Source organism: Pinus tabuliformis, chromosome 2_2, assembly GCF_031772625.1.
Source record: "Pinus tabuliformis cultivar Carrire ecotype Pingquan chromosome 2_2, CPIR1, whole genome shotgun sequence".
Classification (NCBI taxonomy): domain Eukaryota; kingdom Viridiplantae; phylum Streptophyta; class Pinopsida; order Pinales; family Pinaceae; genus Pinus; species Pinus tabuliformis.
In genome coordinates this window covers 362,589,551-362,616,826 of record NC_142300.1, presented here as the reverse complement: position 1 = coordinate 362,616,826, position 27,276 = coordinate 362,589,551, and the positions used below count along the sequence as shown (strand labels likewise).

The 27,276-nt window shown below is 40.3% G+C and overlaps 1 protein-coding gene across 1 annotated transcript in view; it reads left to right on the top strand.

Annotated features, from left to right (window-relative positions):
• ATCES1 (Alkaline phytoceramidase (aPHC)) overlaps window positions 1-26,974 on the top strand; it is a 63,310-nt gene extending 36,336 nt beyond the window's left edge. The window contains exon 3 of the mRNA XM_089404688.1: window positions 26,279-26,974. Coding sequence (XP_089260814.1) covers window positions 26,279-26,789 — 511 coding nt within the window. The 3' untranslated portion in view covers window positions 26,790-26,974. The remainder of the gene's footprint in view (window positions 1-26,278) is intronic.
• The last annotated feature ends 302 nt before the right edge of the window (window positions 26,975-27,276 follow it).

The following is a 27,276-nucleotide window of genomic DNA, read 5'->3' as shown; positions in this document are numbered from 1 at the left end:
ATTGCATCTTAGGCACTTTGTATGAATTCTTTTGGGGTTTATTCACTATTTGTTGTTATGTTGGTTGGCTTTGGCGCTTTTCTTTCCCCCAACAGTTTTCTTGCATACCTAAGATGATAGAAGTAAACCAACTCCAAGAGGTCAAACACCTTAATTTCTTGGAACATTGCCTGCTAGATGCCTTATATGGGTAAATGTATGTTAGTATGCTCTATATGAATACATTTATGCCTTGGATGAATAAAAGATGCCAGGATGGATATCAGATGGTTGCATTTGCTGGAATGATTTGTTGAAGAATCCAGGGCAGTTAGAGTTAGAGTGATTCTTCTTAGCATGATAACAATTTGTGAAGTGTTTTTACAATTTATCTTAGCTTGATCTTCTTATTATTATTAGTGTGTGTGTTTGCTTCATCAAACTACTACCAAAACAAAGAGACTAGAACACAAGATGTTGGCTTTCTGCCAGGGCCAGAAGCTCTCCCTCTTGGAGAGGAAAACCTGTTGATTTTTGGTAGCATTGGATGTGCTCTAGCCATGCAAATTGGTGGAGGAGGCTAAGGCACATGAGATATCCAAGACCGAAAATCATTTAGGGAAATTCCACCCGGATGGAGAGATATGAAAATAATTAATATTTTTAATGGGGTTCCTAAGTCTAAACTTAGGAAAATTAAAATATTGATGTGTATTAATATAATATGGGTGAGAAAGTTCTAAATAACAAGGATCAAGGCAAATCTAATTTTTAGCCATTGATTAGGGACTTAATCTTGGCCGTTGAATCGTCAACAGGAAAAGTATAAGAGGAGGCTTGAGGGTCAGTTGGAGACGCACTAAGTTGATCAAGAATTCGATTTGCTGGGGCAAGGTTTGCTGAGAAATTGAGTTAGTGATCTGTTGTAGCGAGGGACAAAAGGCTGAGAATACATAGCAGAGAGGTAGAGAGAGTGTCAGAGAGACAACGCAGAGCCTTGGAAGGCTGATGCAGAGGCTAAGGAGGCTTGCGCAGAGGACGCAGAGGGCCAAGAGGCTGACGTAGGCAACACAGAGGGCTACAATGCTGACGCTGGGATGAAGAGGCAGAGTTGAGGAATTTTCGTGGGGAACACTGAGAGCTGGTTAGCTGACGCAGAGCCGTAGAGGGTGACACATTTCTAGAGAGAAGCTTGGAGCAGCTTTCGTTGCCTAGCTAAGGAACAATCAAAGTCATTGTGGGGCTCATCATCCAGTTGTCGATTAGCCGAAATCTCTATCTCTGAAGAAAGGTAATTTCTGCCAAGGAAAATCTTTGAAGGGTGAGCCATTTCTTGCAACCTATTTGTATTAAGAAAACTGCATAATAATAAAACCCTCATATCTGTTGCACCGTTTTTCCCGCATTGGGTTTTTCTGGGGACGATTGTCCAAAAGTAACGGTGTCCCTTGTGTTGTCTCAGTTTATTTCAGTTGCTGATTTGTATATGTGTGAAGGTTGCATTTGTGTTTATTTCAGTATTTATATTAATAAATAACTTGTTAATAGAAAGAACAAGTAGGAGATAATAAACCAGATACTGCAGTAGGGATTTTTGATGTGTAAGACTTAAAATTTGGCACATGGTATTAGAGTGATTGCAAATCACAGGGGGGTTGAAGACACCAACAGAAATTTGAAATTTGCAGCAATAGCAATTGTCTTGAAAGACAACGTTGTTCCAGAGTAGAAGCAACAAGAGAAGAGGTGAGGTAGAGCTTGCATCAGTGGTACGAGCCAAGGGAAGGGCCAGCTCAGAGGCAGAGTGAGGCAGAAGAGGCTCACGAAGAGCCACGTCATTCTGCTCAGGCAGGTAGGATTGACACAGTTGGTCGGAGGAGCAGATTCAACTTTTGTCGGGATTGCGCAGAGCCTGAAAGGCTCAGTTTCTTCAGTTGTCGGGGCTTGGGGAGCTGTGGGTAGATTGTGATTTGAGGAGCTGGTGGGACGCTGTTTCTGTCGATACAAAACAATGTCTAAGGAGACGGAACCAAGGTAGAGGGAATCACTACCTTGACGGATTTTTAGCCAAGGAATCTAGATCCAAATTGCAGTTGCAAGGAGGATTGGAGAGGAACAGTTCGACAGCTGGCCAAAGGATTTCCAGGAGGGAAATCGGGACTTAGAGGGAGATTTCCAGAAGGGGAGTCGAGACTCAGAGGTAGCATCGAATGTGCTCTAGCCATGAAAATTGGTGGAGAGGCTAAGGCGCATGAGATCTCCAAGGCCCAGAAATCGTTCGAGGAAATTCCACCCGGATGGAGAGATATGAAAATAATTAATATTTTTAATGGGGTTCCTAAGTCTAAACTTAGGAAAATTAAAATATGAATGTGTATTAATATAATATGGGTGAGAAAGTTCTAAATAACGAGGTTCAAGCCAAATCTAATCTTATAGCCATTGATTAGGGACTTAATCTCGGCCGTTGAATCGTCAACAAGAAATGTATAGGAGGAGGCTAGAGGGTCAGTTGGAGACACATTAAGTTGATCAAGAATTCAATTTTCTGGGGTAGGGGTTGCTGAGAAATCGAGTTAGTGATTTGTTGTAGCGAGGGGCAGTGTGGCAGAAGGCTGAGAATACATAGCAGAGAGGCAGATAGAGTGCCAGAGAGACAATGCAGAGCCTTCGAAGGCTGACGCAGAGGCAGCCAGGACTGATGCAGAGGATAAGGAGGCTTGCACAGAGGACGCATAGGGCCAAGAGGATGACGCAGGCAGCGTAGAGGGCTACATAGCTGACACTGGGCAGAAGAGGCAACGTTGAGGAATTTTTGTGGGGCAGACTAAGAGCTGGTTAGTTGACGCATAGCCGTAGAGGGTGACACAGTCCTTGTAGGGTGACATAGTTGTAGAGAGAAGCTTGGAGCATCTGTCACTTTCCAGCTAAGGAACAATCAAAGTCACTGTGGGACTCATCATTTGGTTTTCGATTAGCGGGAATAGTTGTCTCTGAAGAAAGGTACTTCTGCCAAGGAAAAACTTTGAAGGGTGAGCCATTTCTTACACCCTAGTTGTATTCAGAAAATTGCATAATAATAAAACCCTCATATCTGCTGCACCGGTTTTCCCACATTGGGTTTTTCCGGGGACGATTGTCCAAAAATAACGGTGTCCCTTGTGTTGTCTCAGTTTATTTCAGTTGTTGATCTGTATATGTGTGAAGGCTGCATTTGTGTTTATTTCGGTATTTATATTAATAAATAACTTGTTAATGGAAAGAACAAGTAGGAGATAATAAACCAGATACTGTAGTAGGGATTTTTGATGTGTCAGACTTAAAAATTTCCACATGTTATCAGAGAGATTGCAGATCATAGGAGGACTGAAGACACCAACAAAAATCTGAAATTTGTAGCAGTAGCAACTGTCCTGAAAGACAACGCTGTTCTAGAGCAGAAGCATCAAGAGAAGAGGTGACGCAGAGCTTGCATCAGTAGTACGAGCCAAGGGAAGGGCCACGTCATTCTGCTCAGCCAGGTAGGATTGACACAGTTGGCCAGAGGAGCAGATTCAACTTTCACTGGGATTGCGCAAAGCCTGAAGGGCTCAGTTTCTTCAGTTGTCGGAGCTTGGGGAGCTGTGGGCAGATTGTGATTTGAGGAGCTAGTGGGACGCTGATTCTGTCTATACAAAACAATGTTTAAGGATTTGAGGAGCTAGTGGGACGCTGATTCTGTCTATACAAAACAATGTTTAAGGAGTCGAGACCAAGGTAGAGGGAATCACTACCTCGACGAATTTCTAGCCAAGGAATCCAGATCCGAGTTGCAGTTGCAAGGAGGATTGGAGAGGAGCGGTTCGACAACTGGTTAGAGGATTTCCATGAGGGAAATCAAGACTTAGAGGGAGATTTCCAGAAGGGGAGTAGAGACTCAGAGGGAGTCCCGAAGAGGTAGCATCAGATGTGCTCTAGCCATGAAAATTGGTGGAGAGGCTAAGGCACATGAGATCTCTAAGACCCAAAAATCGTTTGGGGAAATTCCACCTGGATGGAGAGATAGGAAAATAATTAATATTTTTAATGGGGTTCCTAAGTCTAAACTTAGGAAAATTAAAATATTAATGTGTATTAATATAATGTGGGTGAGAAAGTTCTAAATAACGAGGATCAAGCCAAATCTAATCTTAGCCATTGATTAGGGACTTAATCTCGATCATTGAATCGTCAACCGGAAAAGTATAAGAGGAGGCTTGAGGGTCAGTTGGAGACACACTAAGTTGATCAAGAATTCGATTTTCTGGGGTAGGGTTTGCTGAGAAATTGAGTTTGTGATCTGTTGCAGCGAGGGGCAGTTCGACAGAAGGCCGAGAATACATAGCAGAGAGGCAGAGAGAGTGCTAGAGAGACAATCCAGAGCCTTGGAAGGTTGACGCAGAGGAAGCGAGGACTGACGCAGAGGCTAAGGAGGCCTGCGCAGAGGATGCAGAGGGCTAAGAGGCTGACGCAGAGGGCTCGGAGGTTGACGCAGAGGCAACCAGGACTGACTTAGAGGTTGAGGAGGCCTCCGCAGAGGACGCAAAGGACCAAGAGGCTGACGCAAAGGCAACAAAGGTTGATGCAGGCAGCGTAGAGGGTTGCAGATCTAATGCTGGGTTGAAGAGGCAGCGCGGAAGAATTTTCGTGGGGTAGACTGAGCGCTGTTTAGCTGATGCACCGATTTTCCCACATTGGGTTTTTTCGGGAACGATTGCCCAAAAATAACGGTGTCCCTTGTGTTGTCTCAGTTTATTTTAGTTGCTGATCTATAGATGTGTGAAGGCTGCATTTGTGTTTATTTCAATTTTCGGTATTTATATTAATAAATAACTTGTTAATGGAAAGAGCAAGTAGGAGATAATAAACCAGATAATGCAGTTGGGATTTCTGATGTGTCAGACTTAGAAATTTCCACAAAACCCGCACACAATTCTAAATTCTTCTTATAGAGATTCCAATTTACAAATACCAAGACCTTCACCCTTGACCTACTAGGTCACTCCAGGACCAAGACATCAATCCTCTTCTTACTGCAGAGATCATCATCATCATTATTGCTGCTTCACTGAGATCATCATCATAGTACCACAAAGGTTCTTGTAGTTGCACCATTGCTTGTACTTCCACCTAGATCACCATATCAACGAGGTCTTTTATACTTGCATGTGAGCTGCTCCGAGATAGTGATCATGACCGAGACCATCATTGCTACTTCACCTTGATCTTGATTGTGTCTAGAATGCTGGAATGAGATCACTGGTAAGTATGCTGAGATTGTAGTGACACCTAGAGAGTAGGCCGAGACAAAGAGTGTTACTTTAGGACCCTTCCATTCACAAGTATGCCGAGATTGTTATGCTGCTATGGTGATGACTGTGAAATTGTATGGAGGTTGAAAATATGGTGGACTAACTTTTGAAATACATACTGTAACAACTCTTCAAAACATTGTAGGTATTCGAGATTCCTTTCTGCAATCATCCCTGAGACATCCGAGATCTTGTACCTCTTGTACTTCTTGCACCTATTCGATGTTTAGAGAGAATCCAAAATTTCAGAGCTTCCTGCACACATATGAAATTTCAGAGGTGTACGAATATATATTTTCTGTGGTGACCCTAACAGGGTATATATAGTGGTCTGTGTGTAGGTAAGCCGACTTGTATTCATGACTAGACATGTCACTTTAACTGAGCCGACATCACTGTTCTTTAATATACATTTTGAGGCCAACATTATTGTTTTCTTCATTGTTTTGCAGGCAGACTTCTTCGTGCTTGTCTTGGAGGATTGTGCTTGTCTTGGAGGGTTGTTCTTGACTAGTATACATTTTTCATATATGCTCAAGAAGAGCTTTTTACACACGACTTTGACTCTTTGACTTTCATAGACCTATGGAATGAGCAAGAAACTCATTGATATAATTTATAAAAATAATATTTCTTTTTGTTGACAAGTACAAAGATCAAAGTTAAATTGACAAATACTGAACCTAGTTACACTTTTCTTCAACATGATTGACGCTCCTTTTTTAGAATATTTGTGCATGATGGTGCTCTTTGTAATCAATGGTGGTTTGCAGATTCTAATGACTTCTCAAATGCTTACATTCTAAAATTGTATTCCCATTGCGTTACGATTTTTTGTTTGTTTGTTTTTGGTTCAATCAAAAACACTGTATTTATATTACCATGAAGAAAACAAGTACATTCAGATTTTCATCAGCTCATCGTGCCTCATTCCGACCGAATTTGTTGGCGAGGAGAGTTGGAATATGAAGCAAAAGATTTAGCAATTGACCCCTTATTTTCGGAGGGCTACGAAGCCATACTAGCCAAAAAACTGACAAAATAAGCAAACAACTTGTCAATGGCATATCAAGGTGGTAGAAGTTGATGGTGCATGGTTGGCGCTGCTAGTTGACTCTGTTGTTCATGCATGTGGTAATTGTGCTCTAGGCGGGCCTCTAGCTCTTGCAAGTGTTCATTTGTTTGCCTCTGGCTTCTGTGAACATTCTCCAATTGTTCCAGAATTTTTCATTGAGGGAATTGTGTGTCATTCAAATAAGCCACAATTTCATTTCGATCCTCGTATCTATGATCTCAGAGGATATCCAGGTTGGCCTAGATCCCCTGTAATTGAACAACAATCGATTCCAGGGAAGAGGCCTAAACAACACGACCAGGAGAAAGAGCTAGGTTCTACGCTAGCTCCTCCTCTCTGTTTAGACTCACTGAGTGTTCCTCATTGGAGGATGATGCACCGCCCACACGAGCGACTGGATGGTCACGCTGTCCACCCCCTGTGCGGGTTCTTCCTTGTTGACACGACATACCTGCAGATGTAAGGAGTTCCCAGGACTGGACAAGACCTTAGGCCAACAGACCCTTAAAATCACCAACACACTGCAATCTCCAAATTTCCCACCACGGGACAACACAACAACGGGGGGTCGATTCAACCAATGTCACATGGTTCGGGTTCGAGTTTGGGTTCAACAATGATTAGGTTCAATTTGAGTTCAAATTTTTTGATGAGGTTCGGATGAGCTTCGCCATTAGGTTCGTCTATATATATATATATACATATATTAATTTCAAATGAATTATAGGATAAAATAGTAAGAAATAAACATCAGTAAACATCAAAAATGCTATCATGGACATGGAAACTAAAAGGATAAATTACAAGCTCGAGTTGTGACATGAAGTTATGAGTTTTGATCTATGGACTTGATCGATGGCTATGAGATTCGATGAGGTTCACCAAACCTCAATTTTTTTTAAGGTTCGCCAAACTTCGAACCTCAAGGTTAAAGTTCGACGAACCTTGTGACATAGGATTCAACTATACCAACGCACCAGGACCAGGCTCTCCTGAACCCCTCGACACTGCAGAAAGGAACCAACGTTGAAAATGGAGGCATGACCCAAGACTTAACACAACAAAACCCACAGAGCAGAGCTGAGAACCTCATAGACTGCTGGAGGCCAACCACCTTGAATGTCAAGGCATCATGATACGTACACACAGACTCCCAGTTCCACCCAATTACTCGCCTAAGCTCGAACTCAAGATGGACTAGGGCCTCAAATGAAGGGGGGGGGCACAATTGACCACAATTCCACAAAGAAAATCCCATATTACTCCTCACAGGGACCCAAGGCACTAGGCTAATATCGACAACTGACTCACACCACCAAAAACCCATAGGAACATTGAACCAAGTCCCAACCCTGCAACCTTTGAGAACGACTAGATTGAGACAAAGATGCCACCCTTTCACAAGGGCAATAGCCACGATAGGACCAACAAAAAGAGAATTAAATAAAACCAACAAACACCAGCAGGAGAGGTAGTGCATTACCCAAATCCGCAGGCCCTGGTGATGCCACCAACGCAGAGAGAAGATAACCGGCTCATGGAATAGCAGCGACCCAAAAAAGAGTCAGCCACTCTGCAAAGCGGTATCTCTAGACATAGACGCTCTTGGGTCCCAAATGAAGTCTTGAGAACAACACCACACACAAGGGTCGACTTTGACATTTAAATCCTCACCACCCTGGCCTTTCGGCTTTCGCCGCAGGCCTGAATAGCAAACGTAAATGTCACCACCTTCCACAATGTCTATTCTCATCGCCCAACACAACCAAACACTCACATTCTGCAGCCAAAGCATAATACTTAAGGTATCCTTCTTCAGAAGCGTCCTTTGTCGGGCCAAGTGCCCAACACCTACCCTCTTTAACATCCCTGCATGGGAGACAAGTGGCTGGGGGTGGGGATACGAAGCCCCCCTCAACCAAGGGTAGGTCACCCCCATTGGGGGGTCACACATATTTATCTTTATACAAGTAAATCTCATTGATATATTTTTATATTCTAAATACATTATATTATAAACGTATATAGTAGGATATATGGCTAAAAGTAAACTTATCTATTATCTTATATAAGTTATATATTAAGAACTCACAAGTTATAGTTTAAAAGTAAATTTATATAAATAAAAGCTGTGTGTGTATACAAAGTTTATCTTTTGAGGATTTTCTTATTTCTTATTTTTCAAATCTGATTTCCACTGTAGCTAAATTCAAACGTGAACACAAACCATGTGACTTAGTTTGGAAGTGTGTTTCCCTGGAACACATTTTTTGCCATTTTTATTGCTGTTTTGCTTCTTTCACCATTACTTTTTGCCTCCAGATTTTCCTTTTCTTACAAAGTCAGAAAACTTCACAAACTCCTGTCCGTTCTTTGTTCAGAGAACGCTTACCTTCTACCAACTTTTTGAACTGTTGGATTGTCTTCTTTAAATGCACTTGAAGACTTATTTTTAAGAAGGGAAATCGACATCTTCTGTGAAAAATCAGTAGCAAGAAGCAAAAAGAGCCTCCACATACATGATCTCTGACTGCTTTTACTTGCTCTCCAATTGTGTTTGCTAATTCGTTGAACATAAATAAAATTATCTTCACAATTTTATCTTTATCTACCTATATGAACAGCCTCTTTGTGATGCTGTCTTGCCTGAAAAACAGCATTCATGATTCATCAATTCATTTGTTTGAACAAATGGTTGCCCAGATACCATCCCTAACCTATAAGAGAGAGATGTTGTACATTTACTGCCAATATATACTGATACAAATATTTCTACTGTTCATCAGGTCTCATGACTCTGCTACTGTGACATTCTGCAATCCTTCATTGCCACTTCGTGAAACCTGTACAACCCACATTTCTGCACTCTTGCGGCAATAATATTTCTGTTCCTCATCCTTTGCCATGCATTTGTGTGTTATGAACACGCTTTTTGTGTGTGAAATTCCCTCTGTATTCTGGTGGATAGAAAGCAAATTTCTTGTCAAATCAGGAATGTCAAGAAAATTCTTGATCAAACTTCTTACTGTTTTCTAGCTATGCGAAAATACCCCTTTGTTGTCCCAATAAAATTTAATGGCCTATCTTCTTCTGCCTTTTGCGGACATCCAACAATCTGTCTCCAAACACCAATATGGGCCTCCCAAACTTGCTTCTTGTGGTTTAGACCACATATCTAACACAATTTGACATCTGAAATTTTAATTTGAAATAACCCATCAAAAGACAAAATACAGTTGTGAAAAACTTACCTCTTTCTCTTCTTCAACCATGGATTGCCCATCTAGCGTTTTCCCACCGTGATGTAGTGCCAATGCATCAACTGGATTTCAATGTGTAAAATTCAATAAATTGATATGTAAGTCACTGGACATGTCCTTGGGGGATCTCATGTCTGAATCCGCTGGTGATGAGTAAGATGTCTGATGATCTAAGAACATCATACAATAAACTTGGTGATTACTAGAAAGACCCATGTCCATTCCAATAACTCTGAGTTTCTTGATGAGTGCCCATTTCCTTGCCTGGCGTGTTGTTGTGTAATATTCCTTTTATTTATTTATTTAAATTCCCAGGAAATTTTCTATGAATTTTCTTCAGAAAAGGCACAATAACTTTTGTGAAGAATTTTAACAAATTTAATTAAATTATAGAGCTAATAATCACAGAGCTTGTAGACAAATTCCTCTGCAAACCCCAACTACTTATTTATAATTCTGAGATGGAAATTGCATCAAATTTATTTTGAAAGGAAACCTCACAAGTAGACAAGTTGGAGTAATTTGGTCCTCTTTGGAAACATCCTTTGGCTGGACTTCACTGTATGCAAATGTGCGCTGCTTCAGGGCTGGACTTCACTGTATGCAAATGTGCGCTGCCTCAGGCTTGTAACAAAACACTCCAAAATCTCGCCCTTCCTTGCTAAGTGCCAATGGAGAACCTGAAGTGGTTCTCCCTCTTGACTAGTTAGGGTGGATGTTTCAGCACTGAAACTAGTTTTAATCCCTAGGGCGGATAGTTTCACCCTCGAAGAAGATCTACACTTGGGGTTACAAACCCTCACATAAAGCTCCAAGAGCCCAAGGAGAACAATTCACCAAATATCCAGTCACTCCTTCGAATGAGCTCCTGCTTTCCTTTTTTGAGATGGCTATTCGAATACCATGGGTCATTCGAATACTCCCTAGAACATTTGAGTTCTGTAACCTATGTTCTAGTAAGGTCTTCATCAAGGAAAATCTTACTAGGTAGAGAAAACAACACTCTTAGCTCTAAGAGCCTGAAGTTGATCAACCAGAAACCTGAACCGGAGAAAAAAAGTGGAGTCGGACCCCAGCCAACCCCAGTCAAGTGTCACATTAGGGAGATCCATATTATCTTTGAGAGATAAGTTCCCAAACACCATGGGGTCTGGGAATGGAAGAAAGGGATGCCTCTCACTCTGAGGTTCTATTCTTGTTCTTCTCTGGTACATTCTTCCATGAGTTTAGCATGTAGCACCTCCTCAATAGCCACCAAAGGTTGGGGGCTTTATCCCTTCCTCTAACTACATGTGCACATGAGTTTATATGAATTTTTGTTTCATGTTTAAAGGTGACTTGTTGAGATTTGATCTCCTTTTGCTTCTTTTTAAGATCAAGAATTTAAGCTGCTAGGGTGGTGGTGGAGGGCATCTTGCTACTTCTTGTCGTTCAACTATTGCTTCAATTATACGTTTTTCAATTTAGTTTTTGCTACTCTATTTGTGAGTTCACCAACCTTTATTTGTAATGCCATGTTTGATGATTCTATGAGTTCTAATCTCATTATTAGTTCCCATTACTTCCACCATTTATAGAATCCCATATATTTGAGTTTGGAATCGTTGGGATTACCTTACTGCATGTGACTTCCTTAACAAGGGGGTTCATTATCCTTTCCCTTGGATCGACTATCGATCATGAGGAATCTATGCCCTCTAACAAAGGGGGTCAAAAAATCTGTATTGGGTCATGCAAAGAGGCTAGAGTGGTGAGTTGCCTAGAGGCATCTACGTGATGCTATGTTATCATATCCATGGGGCTTGATGCTGGATCTGCGAATCCACATTTTAGATACCGATATAGATACATATCCACCCATATCTATGTACAATCCACCACATAAACATATCATTCAAACCCTTGAACGTATCCTATGCTAGTAAGCCCTCACACGTTGGATGATGGATCGCAAGCAGATAATATTAGAATTTTGTTTTGTTATTTTTTTTAAAGCATATTTGCTAGTGTTTTGAAACCCTAAAAAGCAAATATTCTATTTAGCTTTTTTGTTAGATTACTTACTAGTAATTTGTAAGCTATATAGTAAACACACATGATAATGCTAGCAGGAAAGGTTTGACACATCAATTTTTTAATTTTCAATTTTTGATAACACTAACAGGAAAACTTCGAGACAATACATAGATGATAATAATATATAGTGTACAAAAGATGGTTGTGTCATTAATAATTTAATTAGGTCAATCCCATCCAACTCTAGGTGAAGAGGCCTTTTAGAACAATATGATACATAGATGGTAACCTGTTCTCAAACAATGTACAATATTCATTTCCATTGTAACTAGATGGGAATTTTTAGATTATAAGGAAAATTTCAAGGAAGATAATAGGTTGATCATGATGTAGAGTTGAAATATTCAAATGATGAGCATGTAGACACATTTTTGGACATGTAGTTAGGCCTACACTACATTATCATATCAATAGAGTGATCAATGATGAGACACTCAATTTTGTATTTACATTCTCCCTTTTTGTATAGAGCATGATGCGTCATTGATTTTAGTCCTCAATTTTATAAATTATCGAATGATTTCAGTTCTAATGTTGTGATTATGAATGGTTTTTGATTTTTAACATTGGATATGTTTTTAAAATTAAAAAGTTATTATTGTATTCTGGATCCTAGTTTTTCAAATTTTTGGTGGATCCGTATATGTAGTTAGAGTAGTTGCGGATGTAAAACCCTAGTTGGGACAATAAAACACTGGAGTTGTGCTCATGGAAAAAGGAGAGAGATTGCGGGGTGTCACACCTTTGTTTTCCTAGGTTTAGGACATCACATCGATTGGACAGTATTGGTATGGTCCCATCCTATTTTTATGTTATACTAGGAGAGAGAGATTCCAATGAAGCAATTGTTGGAAACCCATCAAGGTAGAGCTTAGATTTGAGTGTTTTAGGGGGGTTTCATGTGCGTTTATGATGAGACCATTGTAGAGTTGTTGATTGATATTTGAGCAGAGTTCATGGCTTGTCCTTCTAGTAGTGAAACCTCCCCTCTTGGAGAACAACACCAAGATGCCCTAAGCCACATTGCATACTAGTTCTTCTTCTAATTATTTGGGACAATTTTATGTCACACGTTTCTTACCTCGTCCTCGGATGGTAGGAGAGCTGAGCTACATACTAGTTCTTTTTGTAGTTATTTGGGACAATTTTATGTCACAAGTTTCTTACCTCGTCCTCGGATGGTAGGAGAGTTACATGCTTAGTGGTGGATGGCTCGTAAGAGTCCTTGTTTTATGCTTGTAGACATAGTGGCCATCGAGACGTTGCTTTCAATTATCAAATTTTCCAAGAAGAAAGAGTAGATCCAAGTGATAATTATAAGTGATATAGCTCTGTCACCACTAGATCCTTGTTGTGTTGGTGCTTTTACAACGATTAAGGGGGTGTCTCTAGCATTTTGTGTGTTGTATTTTGTGCATAGAAATTTGCATGTAAACTTGAAAGATATCAACATATTAAGCTATTATGCTAAAGTGCTCGAAAAACACCCAAGAATGGGATAAAAACTGTAAATTGAATTGCAAAGATTGTGATTAGTTTCTTTAAATATATTTCATCCACAAAATGGAAATTATTGGAGATGAATATGTGCTTTGAGTGAGAACAATTCAAAACAAATGCATGTAAAAGAATATGTATCTTTAGTGAAAGGGAATACTAATAAGTGCATAAGAATAATAATACATGATCGCTTAGGAAACAACCGCAAAATTCAAAGGGCTAAGAAAAAGCATATTGGAATCTATTTGATATTGTAATATAGAGGCAACAATTAACTATAGATACAATACAATAGCGGTTGCCTTGTGAATCTTTGGTAAAAAGTAATGAAAGTGCTGTCAAGTTCAGGAGAATGAAAGAAAAATGTAAGAGGTGCTCTTGAAAAAACTATTTTTAAGATTTAAAACCAATAGAGATAAAATTTCCAAAGTTTGCTAATCTATATACGAGGTAAAGGTGAATATATCAAATTGGCACCGAGTGCAATACATATCAACGACATAATACATAATCAATGAGGCTCTAAGTGGCCTCTAGAGTCCAAAAACAATGTTATAAGCTATGGGGGTCACTGGCCTATTATAAGTCTACATATCAGTGATCAACATGATCACTCCTCATCATGATCAAACTCATCACCACTACTAGACAAGGGATCATCAACATGAGCTACATAAATAATCTGGTTGAGTGTTTGAGGACTCCTAAAACATCTCTGCAACCTTAGCAGTAGTGGTAGTAGTAGCAAGTTGCAACAAAAATAGACATCAAAGCTACAAATCACTCATCAACATGATCACTCATGAAACTCATGATTGATTCAGCGCTACTAAAAATGGGATCCTCATTAAGAGGTACATAAACATCGTCTCGCTCAAAGTCTTCAGACTTGGATTGCTCAACTTCATAATATGATAGAAATTGAAGTTTAACATGCCTAATTAGCAATTTTGGTTTGAGTGAAGGGTTCATCTCCTCAGCCTTTTAATGTGGTAGAAAAAGCTTAGCATCTCTAACCAATTATTTTCATTGCAGTGAAGAGTACATTATTGTTAATGCCATGGTAGAGGAGTTCAACAATCAATACCACCAACATCAACAAAGTTCAAAAATCAATGCCACCAATATCAAGGTCCTTAAAGAGCGTCATGCTCTTGATCAAACACCAATCTCATACCCTCATGCATGATAGAATCAAATGGAAACATTGCAAACCCCCCAAAACATGAAATCCTGAAAATCATTAACTCTGCTGAATTTTGAGTAAAATCTAAGATTCTAGGTTCTCCATATGAAATCCAATGCGGTCGAAACCACTCTCAAACATTTGGAGTCATTTCAAGGTAGTGTTAAAAATTTAAGTAAAAGGATGAAAATGAAAAATAAAGGAAATGTCACTTTTACTATAAGAATTTAACATTACCATTTGGCATTGATTGCTAGTGTTGCTAGGGTTGATATGTGTGAGGCAAATGAGAGGGGAGGCATGCTTTTCTTAGACGGGTTGTTTTTGGAGGGAAAAACTTGAAATTTCCCTCAAAACAACAATAAAACTCAAAAAATTGCATTATGTGGGGTCTGTGGTTGGCCTGGCAATAAGCCAACCGATTTATGAAGGAACGACGGTTTTTGTGGTTTTTTGGCGAAATAGGCCCACAAACCGGGTTTTTTGTTCGGTTTGACCTGGTCGCCCAATGAACCGGCTTGTTTTTGGTTCAAGCCAACCGATTTTTAAAACTAGGGTTCCACCCCAACCCCAACAAAGCAACCAAAGACTTATCTAGAGCTTCTTTCCTTTGGTCTTGGATGTTAGGAGTATTTCTCGCTCCTACATCCCCCCCAGATCATGCAAACAAACTCCTCGTTGGATCCAGAGGGTTCCAATTGCAAGCCAACACCATTGTCGCCCCCCTTGCTGTTCGCTATCAAATTCGGGCACTCTTGAGATCATCAATCTCTATCCCTGGACTTATTCACTTAGCCTTCTACATGATCCGATTATGTACATGTTTATGAGGTCATCCTATTATTGTATCCTTCTTGACTTCATTTTATTCTTGATTTAGCTTTGGCATTTTCTAGGAGTTGCGCTTGCACTCCCACATTATGCTCATATTAGTTGTATCCTTCTATATCATTGACCTATTTATGGTCATTTGTTGGACATTGTGCTCAATGAACCAACCAGTTTCTGGTTCAAGCCAGCCAGTTTTTAAAACTATGGTTCCACCCCAACCCCAACAAAGGAACCAAAGACTTATCTAGAGCTTCTTTCCTTCGGTCTTGGATGTTAGGAGTATTCCTCGCTCCTACGTCCCCCCTAGATCATGCAGATAAACTCCTCGTTGGATCCAGAGGACTCCAATAGCAAGCCAATGCCGTTGTCGCCCCCCTTGCTGTTCGCTACCAAACTCGGGCACTCTTGAGATCATCAACCTCTAGCCCTGGACTTATTCACTTAGCCTTCTACATGATCCGATTATCTACATGTTTATGATGCCATCCTATTATTGTATCCTTCTTGACTTCATTTTATCCTTGATTTAGCTTTGGCATTTTCTAGGAGTTGTGCTTGCACTCCCACATTGTGCTCACATTAGTTGTATCCTTCAATCCCATTTACCTATTTATGGTCATTTGTTGGACAGTAATAAAATTATCTTATCTCACTTTGGTACTAATATTTTTCAGAGGTCCCGTGTTTCCTTGTTGATTATGGTTATTGTCTTTCTGATGTTCTTAAATGTAAGCTTGCTAAATTACAATGATAGGCCCCTTGTTGAGGATTTTGTTCTACAAAAGAAACACAAAATGCGTGTGTAATAATCCCACACTTACATCGATTGCAAGACATGGGTCGTGTTCAAAGCTACATGCACGAAAAACTTTTCCAATATGAAAGTTTGTCTTTTGGGTGCAAGACTATGGGTTGATGTGATAGCATTCTCTCTTATTCTCTATTAGCATTGCCTATGAATTCCTGTGTTTAGTAAACCACAGTGGCATATCCCCTATTGAGGATTTCATGGGACATTAACATGACTATCATCCTTTTTAAAATAGTCAAGCAAAAAAATTAAAAAATGTGTGTGCACGAAAATTTCCATATTGACAATAATTGTTAGACATGGGTGTTTATGAAGTACCCTACACACCAAAAGCATTTCTAAACCAAAACTTTGCTTCGAATTGCAAGTTCTCTGGTTGATATGATAAAATTCTCGCTCAATCATGTAATGACATTGTTGAGATCCGCTAGTGGCATCTTAGCTGAAGTTAGCTTGTGTTATGAAAAAATATATAGGAGTCTAAGTTGAAAATAAGGGAACGAATACCGATCCAGTGAATATGACAACTTAAGAAGACAAATCAGTTGAAGAAATGACACACTTAGATGTTGCAGTTCAGATGATTAACATCCTAAGTGAAGGTTGTTTAGCCAACTCAACAACATCTTCGCTAGAAGAAAATAAAAAAATTGCCACACGCCCAATAAGGGAAAGTCAAACCAAAAAAGTTCCCTATCGGTATCCAAATCATGAGAGTAGGGAATTCAACCATGCTACATATCGGGACTATTCAAAACAAAAACAACAAATTGATGTTCTAGAGAAGAGTGATGTAACCTCAATCCAATCCTATGATGACAAGTCGTTACAAAATTACAGTGATCAGAATATTACACAAAAGATTAATCTAGGATGGTCTGATCCTTTCTCAGTGCGACAATTTTGTTTATCACTTAGAGGATCATATCAACATGTATCGACAAAGATGACAGTTCTGAGACAGAAAGACATTTGAAGCCGAAAATATATCAAGACTTTTTCATTAACAAGCTTTGAGGACAAAGCTTTTTGAGGAGGAAGGTGGTTAAAATTGGCAACTAGGGCCAAATTCCATGTGGATCACCTTATTTATGGCTTCTGATATTTTTCCTAGATTCCTCTCATCAAGAGATGTAGGATTGATTTAAAGATCATCCGATTCCGATAAGTATTTATGGAGATATGAATTTATTTTGATTATGGACAAATTGTCAAGGTCGGCCAACAAACTTATGTAGGCTCAGAAGCCCAACAGTCATGTCTATTCAACCTCAACGTTTACATATAAATACAAGGAGCATTCTCTTCATTTGGACAATTCAATTCACTCATCTTCTCTCTCTCTCCCCTACGCATAAAAGGAGCCTCTCTCTCTCACAGGTGTCGCTGAAAGGAAGACGTCCTAGGGCAAGGAAGACACAGAAAGGACGCTAGGGCAGCAAGTCATCTCTTTGACCAGCATTGACCAAGCGTTGAAGTGCGGATTGGGTGTGGTTGCCTCTCCTAGGCAGGGCATAATTTTTGGCATGAAAATCGAGGTGATCTGACATTTGGTTTGACCGGTGTTGACTGCCCTAGTTTAGGGCTGCAAGTTGACTTCAGAAATCTGCAAATTCACTGAATTTTTGGGGCTGTTCAAGGGCTGTTTCTTCAGGTTGTTCGAGGACAAGTTGATCGAAAATTGACCAAGTATTTTAGAGGTCAATTTCAACTAGTTTGACCAAGTTTGACTTTGCTAATCTAGGGTTTGCTGCTGCTGATATAAAATTACAGAATTCAGATTTTGTACTATTTCTCTCTGCTGAACTATTGAAGATAAAATTAGATTTGATAAAAGGGTTTCCCCGCATTGGGGTTTGTCCCTGGCTAGCCGCCACATCTTGTGTCTCTTGTCTTGGCTTGTTTTCTGTTGATCATTTAATGTTCTATCTACACTTTACTTAATGTATATGTGATTGCTAATCTGTGACTAATAAGAAGAAAAATAAGTAAACTGCTCTAAGCATAGAACATACCATAATTTAACATGGTATCAGCGCTAAGGTGAAGACAAAGCCCAAGCAAGAGCAAGAGCAAGAGCAATCACCGAAGAGAAGGTTGGCAATGCTATCTTAAAGAAATCATGGGGTCCTCAACACACTTCCCTGCTGAAGACAATCTCTGTGAGAAGTTTGACTATCACGGATGGAAGATCTCTCTCGATCTAACATTAGAAGAGCAGGAAGTGTTGGACCATGTGAGAGGCGGGATTGTTGAGCCTCCATCAAATGCATCCGCTGCTGCTAGGAACAAATGGACCAAGGGAGAAGTCAAAGCAAGGAAGATCATCCGCGAAGATCATCCGCGACTCTATTGACAAGCGCTTGGTGGCCTATGTTTCCGAGCTAAACACCTCCAAGGAAATCTACGATAGACTGGTGAGTTTATTTAAAGTTAACGATGCAAAGCAAGTCTTGTTTCTTAGAAATAAGCTGAAGGAAATTAAGAAGGGAAAAGATGAGAGTATGCAAGTGAGTTTATTTAAAGTTAATGATGCAAATCAAGTCTTGTTTCTTAGAAATAAGCTGAAGGAAATTAAGAAGGGAAAAGATGAGAGTATGCAAGCATATTTCTCAAGGATTTCCGAGATCAAGAATGATATCCTATCTATTGGGGAAGTAATTCCTGACAGGGAAATGACACTCACAACTCTTGGAGGACTGCCATTTGAATGGTATATATTCAGGACTACTCTTCTCAACAATAACATAATTCCTGGATTTGAGGAATTAATGGCTAGATGCATTCAAGAAGAAACAAGGATGGAAGAGCAAAAAATGCCCATACTTAAAGGTCATCCCTCTGCCTTTTTTCTCATACTAAAAGAAGAAACAATTCTGGGGCTAAATTCAAAGGAAAGGCTGGACGAAATGGTGGAAGAAAAGGATGATGTTACAATTGCAATAAAACGGGTCACTATGCAAGGGAGTGCCCTGATAAAAGGGATTCACATCGGGACGATGATCAATATCCCTCTCAAGGCAATCAAAGGAATGGTAGGTCAAATGGCAGAGGTAAAAGAAGTGCCAAAAATCAAGGAAGAGGACAACCATTCAAGAAGGCAAGAAATTCCTGGTATGAATCTAACACTGTTAACAATAAGCAAGATGAATATTATCTACCAGCAGCTGTATCCACTACTGCTCCTTTCGACTCGTTGGGAAATTGGCTTATTGATAGTGGTGCCTCAAGGCACTTCACTGGTTACAAAGAAGCTCTCTATAATCTGATAGAGAAGGAAACCAACCTAGAAATTGTTCTGGGAGATAATTCAAAATATCCCGTGAAAGGTGTAGGAAATGTCACTCTTCAATTGAATCAGGGTAATACCATCCACTTACAAGATGTATTATATGTACTCGATTTCAAAAAGAACTTGGTGTCCATTTTGGCAATGGAAGACAAAGGCTACAAGGTGGCCTTCAACGATGGCAAGGTACGTGTATGGAAAAAGAAATTTAAAGATGCTTTTACTCTTGGGTTTCGAGTTGATTCATTATATCAGGGCGGTGGAAGTCCGCTAGGTGTCATGTCTTGTGACACATCTCTTCAGTCCGAACTATAGCATCAGAGGTTTGCTCACCTTCATTGTAAAACTCTACTCGATGTAAGAAAAATGGTGACCGGGATACCCGAGTTCAGATTAGAGCAAGAAGGTGTATGTCCAGGATGTGCCGACGGGAAGCTCAAAAGGGGACCATTACCCTCAAGCGAAAGCAAGATCTCTGATATATTGCAGTTGGTTCACTCAGACATATCTGGTATGATGCCTGTGAACTCCTTGGGAGGATATTTATATTACCTCACTTTTACAGATGATTATTTTCGCAAGACTTGGATATGCTTTTTGAAAAAGAAGGAAGAAGTGTTCTCCCGGTTTCGACACTTCAAAGCCTTGATCGAGAATCAAACTGAAAAGAAGATCAAGATCTTAAGGACTGATAATGGGACTGAATATGAATCCAATGAGTTCCATGACTTTTGCAAAGAGGCTGGCATTAAGAGGGAGACTACTACACCATATACTCCTGAACAGAATGGTGTGGCGGAAAGGAAGAATCGTACAATTGTGGATGTTGTCTGTGCTATGCTCCATGATCAAAGACTTCCGAAGTTTCTATGGGCCGACGCTGCAAATACCGCCATATATGTACAAAACCGATGCCCTCATCGAGCATTGGGTTCCAAGACTCCCGAAGAAATGTTCACCGGTAAGAAACCTGACATATCTCATTTTAGAGTTTTTGGAAGCCCTATATATTTTCATGTGCCTAAAGAAAAAAAGAATAAATTGGGTGCATCTGGAAAGAAAGGAATCTTCGTGGGCTATAGCGAAAATACTAAGGGCTATAGAATCTATGTAGCTGGTCAAAGGGAAGTCGATATTAGTCATGATGTCACCTTTGACGAAGATATGGCTCTTAGCAAGGTAGACAATCTTCCTACTTTAAGGGGATCTAAAGAAGCTGACACCGGGGAACTGAAGGAAAAAGAAGATGAGACGATGCCCGATGTGGAAGAACCTATGGATCCTATTGATCCTCCTCCACAAGAGGCTTCCTCTTCTAGGAAGAGGCCTTCATGGCTTAGGGGGACACTTGATGATGCTGAAGGACACATTGCACCCTGAGGAACCTTCCGTGAAAGTGAGAAGCCGAACAGGTATCAGGGATACCTGACCATCATGAGTACGATCATCCAAAATGAGCCTTCGTCATTCACAGATGTCGTCAAGCATCAAGTTTGGAAGGATGCTATGACTGAGGAATATGAGTCCATGATGAAAAACGATGTCTAGGATGTGGTCCCTAGACCCCAGGACAAAGCAGTTGTCACTTCAAAATGGCTTTACAAGATAAAGCATGCAGTTGATGGAAGTGCGGAAAACTGTAAGGTTCGTTTTGTCGCTCGTGGCTTCTCCCAGAAGGAAGGTATAGACTATGACGAGATATTTGCACCTATTGCCCGATATACCACCATCCACTCGATCATAGCCCCTTGCTGCTTCACAAGGATGGAACCTACATCAAATGGATGTCAAGACTGCGTTCTTACATGGTTCGATCAAAGAAGAGGTCTATGTTGGAGCAACCCGAAGGATTTGAGATTTATGATCGAGAATCTCATGTGTGCAGGTTGAAGAAGGCCCTCTATGGGCTAAAGCAAGCACCCTGAGCATGGTATGTCAGGATCGATAGCTACTTGATGAAGTTGGGATTCATTAGGAGTGAAGCCGACCCTAACCTTTAAGGTCATAGATGACAAGCCTCTCATACTGGTGCTATATGTTGACGACCTCTTTCTAACAGGTGCAAACCCTCTCATTCACGAATGTAAGAGGGAGCTGGCTTCTAAGTTCGAGATGAAAGACCTAGGACTTATGCACTATTTCCTAGGACTGGAAGTCTGGCAGAAACCAGGGGAGATTTTCCTATCTCAAGGAAAATATGTGGTGAAGATATTGGAGAGATTCGGCATGGTGGACTGCAAGCTCGTAACTACCCCGTTGGAGCTTGACTTCAAGAAGTTAAGAGGTAGTGCTGCCAGACTTGTTTTACGAAATGCCACTGAGTATCGTCAACTCGTCGGAGCATTAATGTTCTTGGTGATCTCTCGTCTGGATATATGCTTTGCAGTGAACACATTGAGTCAACATATGGTTGAGCTTCACCACTCACATTGGATTGGTGCCAAGAATTTGTTGAGATATCTTCGTGGCACAATCACTCATGGGTTGAGATACACTGCCGGGGATGTGAGACCACTTGGGTATACTGATGCTTATTGGGCAGGCAGTGTGATGGACTGAAAAAGCAATTCCGGGTGCTGTTTCTCTTTGGGATCTGCCTCGATATCCTGGATGAGTAGGAAGCAGAAGTCGATGGCTTTGAGCACTGCCGAGGCGGAGTACATTGCTGCTAGCATGGCCTCCTGTGAGGCAGTCTGGTTGCGAAAGCTCTTTAGTGAGCTGTTTGGATTTACATTGGATACCACCGTGATTCTGTGTGACAACCAGAGCGGGATCCGTTTATCAGAAAATCCCGTATCTCATGATCGCTCCAAGCATATCGATATCAGGTACCACTATATTCGAGATATGGTGCAGCGAGGAGTAATAAGGCTCTAACATATCGGTATAGATGAATAGGTCGCCGACATTTTGAGAAAGCCCCTAGGAAAGGTCTAATTCCTGACTTTCCGAGAATGACTTGGTGTCGTTTAGAGACCCTCTAATGAGGGTCGAGTATGATATATTGAGCTCTGGGAGCTCCAGGGGGCGCGGGGTACTTCTTGGAGCGACATGTGACCACAGGGCGACTCACCATCCCCTTGTGGTGCACGATGTACAGGGTAAAGGTTCAACCTTCCCCTGTGACACCCCGTGGCGACTGTGGAACAGGATGATTAGTTCTCCTGTGGGCTAGGATGATTCGTTCTCCATGGCGACTGTGGAGCAGGATGATTAGTTCTTCTGTAGGGTAGGATGATTAGTTCTTCGTGGCATCCATTGGACAGGATGATTCGTTCTCCTGTGGACATAATGATTAGTTCTCCTGTCGAGGCATCCTACCCATGCAGTCTGGGACTCATGGGAAGTACCTCTCATTTGATCAATGAGCAGGGAAATGAGGATAGGGACCATAGTAGTACTATCGATGGATGCATCGCTGTATCTACCGTACTCCCTATGCTAGGATGACCTCCATTGATCTGGGATCAGTGAGAGTGGTTTACACTCTAAGACTGACTTCGGGTCAGTGGAGGATGGTATGATACATCCTTGATCATTTCTTCTCCTTCGTAGTTCGAGCATAGAAAAGCAGAGCAGAGTGGAGTGGGGTCAAGCTGTACAGGACAATGCATTTGATGGATGGATAACAGCGATGGTCTGACGGATTGCAGATGAAGTTCTCCCTAGTTGAGAGGGAGTGTTAAAATTGGCAACTAGGGCCAAACTCCATATGGATCACCTTATTTATGGCTTCTGATATTTTTCCTAGACTCCTCTCATCAAGAGGTGTAGGATTGATCTAATGATCATCCGATTCCGATAAGTATTTATGGAGATATGAATTTATTCTAATTATGGACAAATTGTCAAGGGCAGCCAACAAACTTATGTAGGCTCAGAAGCCCAACAGTCATGTCTATTCAACGTCAACGTTTGCATATAAATACAAGGAGCATTCTCCTCATTTGGACAATTCAATTCACTCATCTTCTTTCTCTCTCTCCTACGCATAAAAGGAGCCCCTCTCTCTCTCTCACACGTGTGGTTGAAAGGAAGACGTCCTAGGGCAAGGAAGACGTAGAAAGGACGCTAGGGTAGTAGGTCATCTCTTTGACCAGCATTGACCAAGCGTTGAAGTGCAGATTGGGTGTGGTTACCTCTCCTCGGCAGGCTGCAATTTTTGGCACGAAAATCGAGGTGATTTGACCTCTAGTTTGATCGGTGTTGACTGCCCTAGTTTAGGGCTGCAAGTTGACTTCAGAAATTTGCAAATTTATTGAATTGTTGGGGCTGTTCAAAGGTTGTTTCTTCACGCTATTCGAGGACAAGTTGACCAGAAATTGACCAAATATTTTAGAGGTCAATTTCAGCTAGTTTGACCAAGTTTGACTTTGCTGATCTAGGGTTTGCTGCTGCTGATATAAAATTACAGAATTCAGATTTTGTACTATTTCTCTCTGCTGAACTATTGAAGATAAAAGAAGATTTGATAAAAGGGTTTCCCCGCATTGGGGTTTGTCCTTGGCTAGCCGCCACATCTTGTGTCTCTTGTCTTGGCTTGTTTTCTGTGGATCATTTAATGTTCTATCTGCACTTTACTTAATGTATATGTGATTGCGAATCTGTGGCTAATATGAAGAAAAATAAGTAAACTGCTCTAAGCATAGAACATACCATAATTTAACAGAAGGCAATGTTATGAATAAATATATAGGAAATAATGCAAATGACAATTATCATAAATAATTATTAGTTAATTAGTAATTGGGTTGAAGAGGCATGTCTAAATGAGACATGACTCTCCATGAAGAGACACCTACTCGGTATCATTGTTTTAAGATCCGGCCGGCTCGGAACTGACTCGGCCGAGCTGGAGCTGGATTTTTTTTTTCAACCCGGCAGAAAATTCGGTTCGGTCGGCCGAGTTATGACTGACCCGGCCGAGTCATGCCATGACTCGGCCGAGTCAGTCATAACTCGGCTGACTCGGCCGGATTCGTAACTACTTGGCCGGTAGCTACAGTGGCCAGTGAACCATAAAAACACGCCTTTTTTTGATTTTTTTTTTAAATTTTTCTAAGTGTGGGGGACTCCAAAGGTGTTTATGAATTAGTTTGCTGGTCTTTGCGGTCCATTCCCCTCTCCCAAAATTTAGTATTTGATCATATTGCCCTACTAAGGCTATGCTATTCATGGTAATGTTTAAGAATCTTCATTTTCATCCTTTTACTTAAATTTTTAACATTACCATGAAATGACTCAGGATGTTTGAGAGTGGTTCTGGCCTCATTGGATTTCATATGGAGAAAGTAGAATTTTAGATTTCATTCAAAATCCAGCAGACTTATTGGTTTTTCAGGATTTTAGGATTGGGGGATTGCAATGTTTCCATTGAATTTTGTCATGTATTAGGGTATGGAACTCGTATTTAATCAAGAGCACCAATCCCTCTATGTACCTTGATGTTAGTGACATTGGTTGTCGAACTCCTTCGGGATTCGCTCCCAAGCCGGGAGCTTCTGAAAATGTCGCTCTTGCTCCCCGCTTTCGCTCCCACTCCCAAGTAACACTGAGCCAGATGATGTTGGCAACTCTAGCAGTAGCCGGTAGTACTGGTCACAGAATTTTGTTGTAGAGGCCATTTCTAGCCTCCTTGGTTATGTGTTTTTGTTTTGATCTCTATATCATCATCGTGTATGTATTGGACAATGCACTGGGTGCCATTTTAATATAATGGATATATTCATGAGCCTACTTTGATCATATGTTGTCTTCTATCTATATTCTAATGCTGTGTGTTTGGAAACATGAATGAAAATATTTAAAATTTTGTGTTTTTATAAAAATAAATATTTAATGTATTTTTTACAACCACTGGGTCATTGAAATCAAGCCGGCCGAGTCGATACCGAGTCGGAGTCGGAGTCGGAGTCGGAGTCGACCCTCAGCCGAGTCAGAGTTTTAAAACATTGCTTGGTATATAAGCAAGCCTCTCACTCTCATTGTATAATCATTCTTATTCACACATTTAATATATAATATTTGTATCTTCCTGGATATCTTTATATTCCAAGTCTTTTGGAGTAATTAATCTGTAGAAGGAACTTGTTCGCTTCAGCTTGTGTGTTGTTAGATGTCTTTGGTCCATGTTGAAAGGTGCCTCTTGAGTCTTGATATATGTTGACTGTAAGCACCTATCCAAAAAATGAAAGTGCTCACCAAATAATATGAAGCATACAAACGTGTTATTATTTGGGCCCTAAAAGAGTGGAAAAATTTGGAAGCAAAACATGTCATTCCATGACATTTTGGGCAAATGTTATTCCAAGGACATCTTCAGTTGCTGCAAAGTATTACAAACCATCTATATGAAAAGTTGTCTCCAATCGGGTCTGCAATTAATATCATGGTTAGCAATGCCTGTACGGGGATTGTGGAATTTGATTACTGAAATGTTTGTTAACTTTGTAATTGTAAGTGATATTAGAAATCTAGGCAAGGAAAGTCTTCAAACAGACGGGTTAAAATTTTTGAATATTCACTCAAGACATGACAAATATGCGTATTGGATTTCTTATTGCAGCTTCTACTCCATAATAATTGTTAGTTTGAGTATCCTTTATAGCTGTATCTATAGGAACGTTTTAAAAGAACAAATAATTCAGTGTTGCTTCATTTGTGATGCCGTTTGTAACTTTGTAACACCAGGCCAAGATATTTTGTAGAACTGAAGCTGCATTAATTCTGAAGGGGGAGCACTCTTTAACATTCCTTTTTCTGGAAAATTATACTACTGATTATAAAGACACATGCTTGCTCTAATATTGTGGAACCGAGTATCTTCTTTCCTCCATATCTGCTCCTTTGATGGATGATCTTCTGGCAGGAAAGTGGATATAATATTGTGTTTTGGTTTTAGCTGTCTGGCTGATATCTTGTCACTTTGTTTTGGAATGCAGTCAACAACAGAGTGATGAAACTCCAATGGTATGGGAATTGCTCTTGTACATATATGTTCTTTACTCTCCAGATTGGCATTATACCTACACAATGCCAACATTTCTATTCCTTTATGGTGCTGCGTTTGCCACTCTTCATTCGTTGTTTCGGTTTGATCTAGGGTTTAAGATACATTATATAATTTTGGCTTTGCTATGTCTTCCGCGAATGTACAAGTACTATATACATACAACAGAACCAGCAGCAAAGCGTTTGGCCCATTTGTACATCTTGACATTGATTTTAGGGGGGATGTGCTGGCTGTTGGACCGGACCTTTTGTGACAGAGTCTCTACTTGGTACATCAATCCTCAGGGCCATGCTTTATGGCATATTTTTATGGGTTTCAATGTCTATTTTGCAAATGCATTTTTGCAGTTTTGCCGGGCCCAACAACGCGAATGGCGTCCAGAAATTCGTCATGTCTTGGGTCTACCTTATGTGAAGATTTTTAAAGTTAAAAGCGAGTGATGAAACATGGATCTTGTGATTTGAATCTTTTATTCGTTCCTGATGTCAGAAATGTCCAAGTCGACATTTCTTTTCAGTTTATGTTAAGAAAGATATGAAACAGTGAACTGATTTTCATTTAAGGAAGAAGAGAATTTTGAGCCCAATTTATGTTATTCTATAGTCAAATTGTTTTCTGGAGAGAAGTTTTGCATAAATTGCTTGTGCTATTTTCAGACCCTGTTTTTGAATTTTGAACTTGTTCACTCTTGCAAAGGGTATGCGTTTGCTACTTTCCCCTAAAATGCAGAGGCATGGCGGCGGTCAGAGAAATTGACTGCCAATATTCTTTTTTCAAGTGGTATGGTTACACAAGTGACTATTGCAATTCAAATAATATTATTAGGCTTATATTTAAGGATGTAATTCCTCAATTGGCCAAGCAATCTGAGATTATGGTTGAATATTTAAACAAACCCGAGTTTAAACTTAAATGTTCAGTACTTTC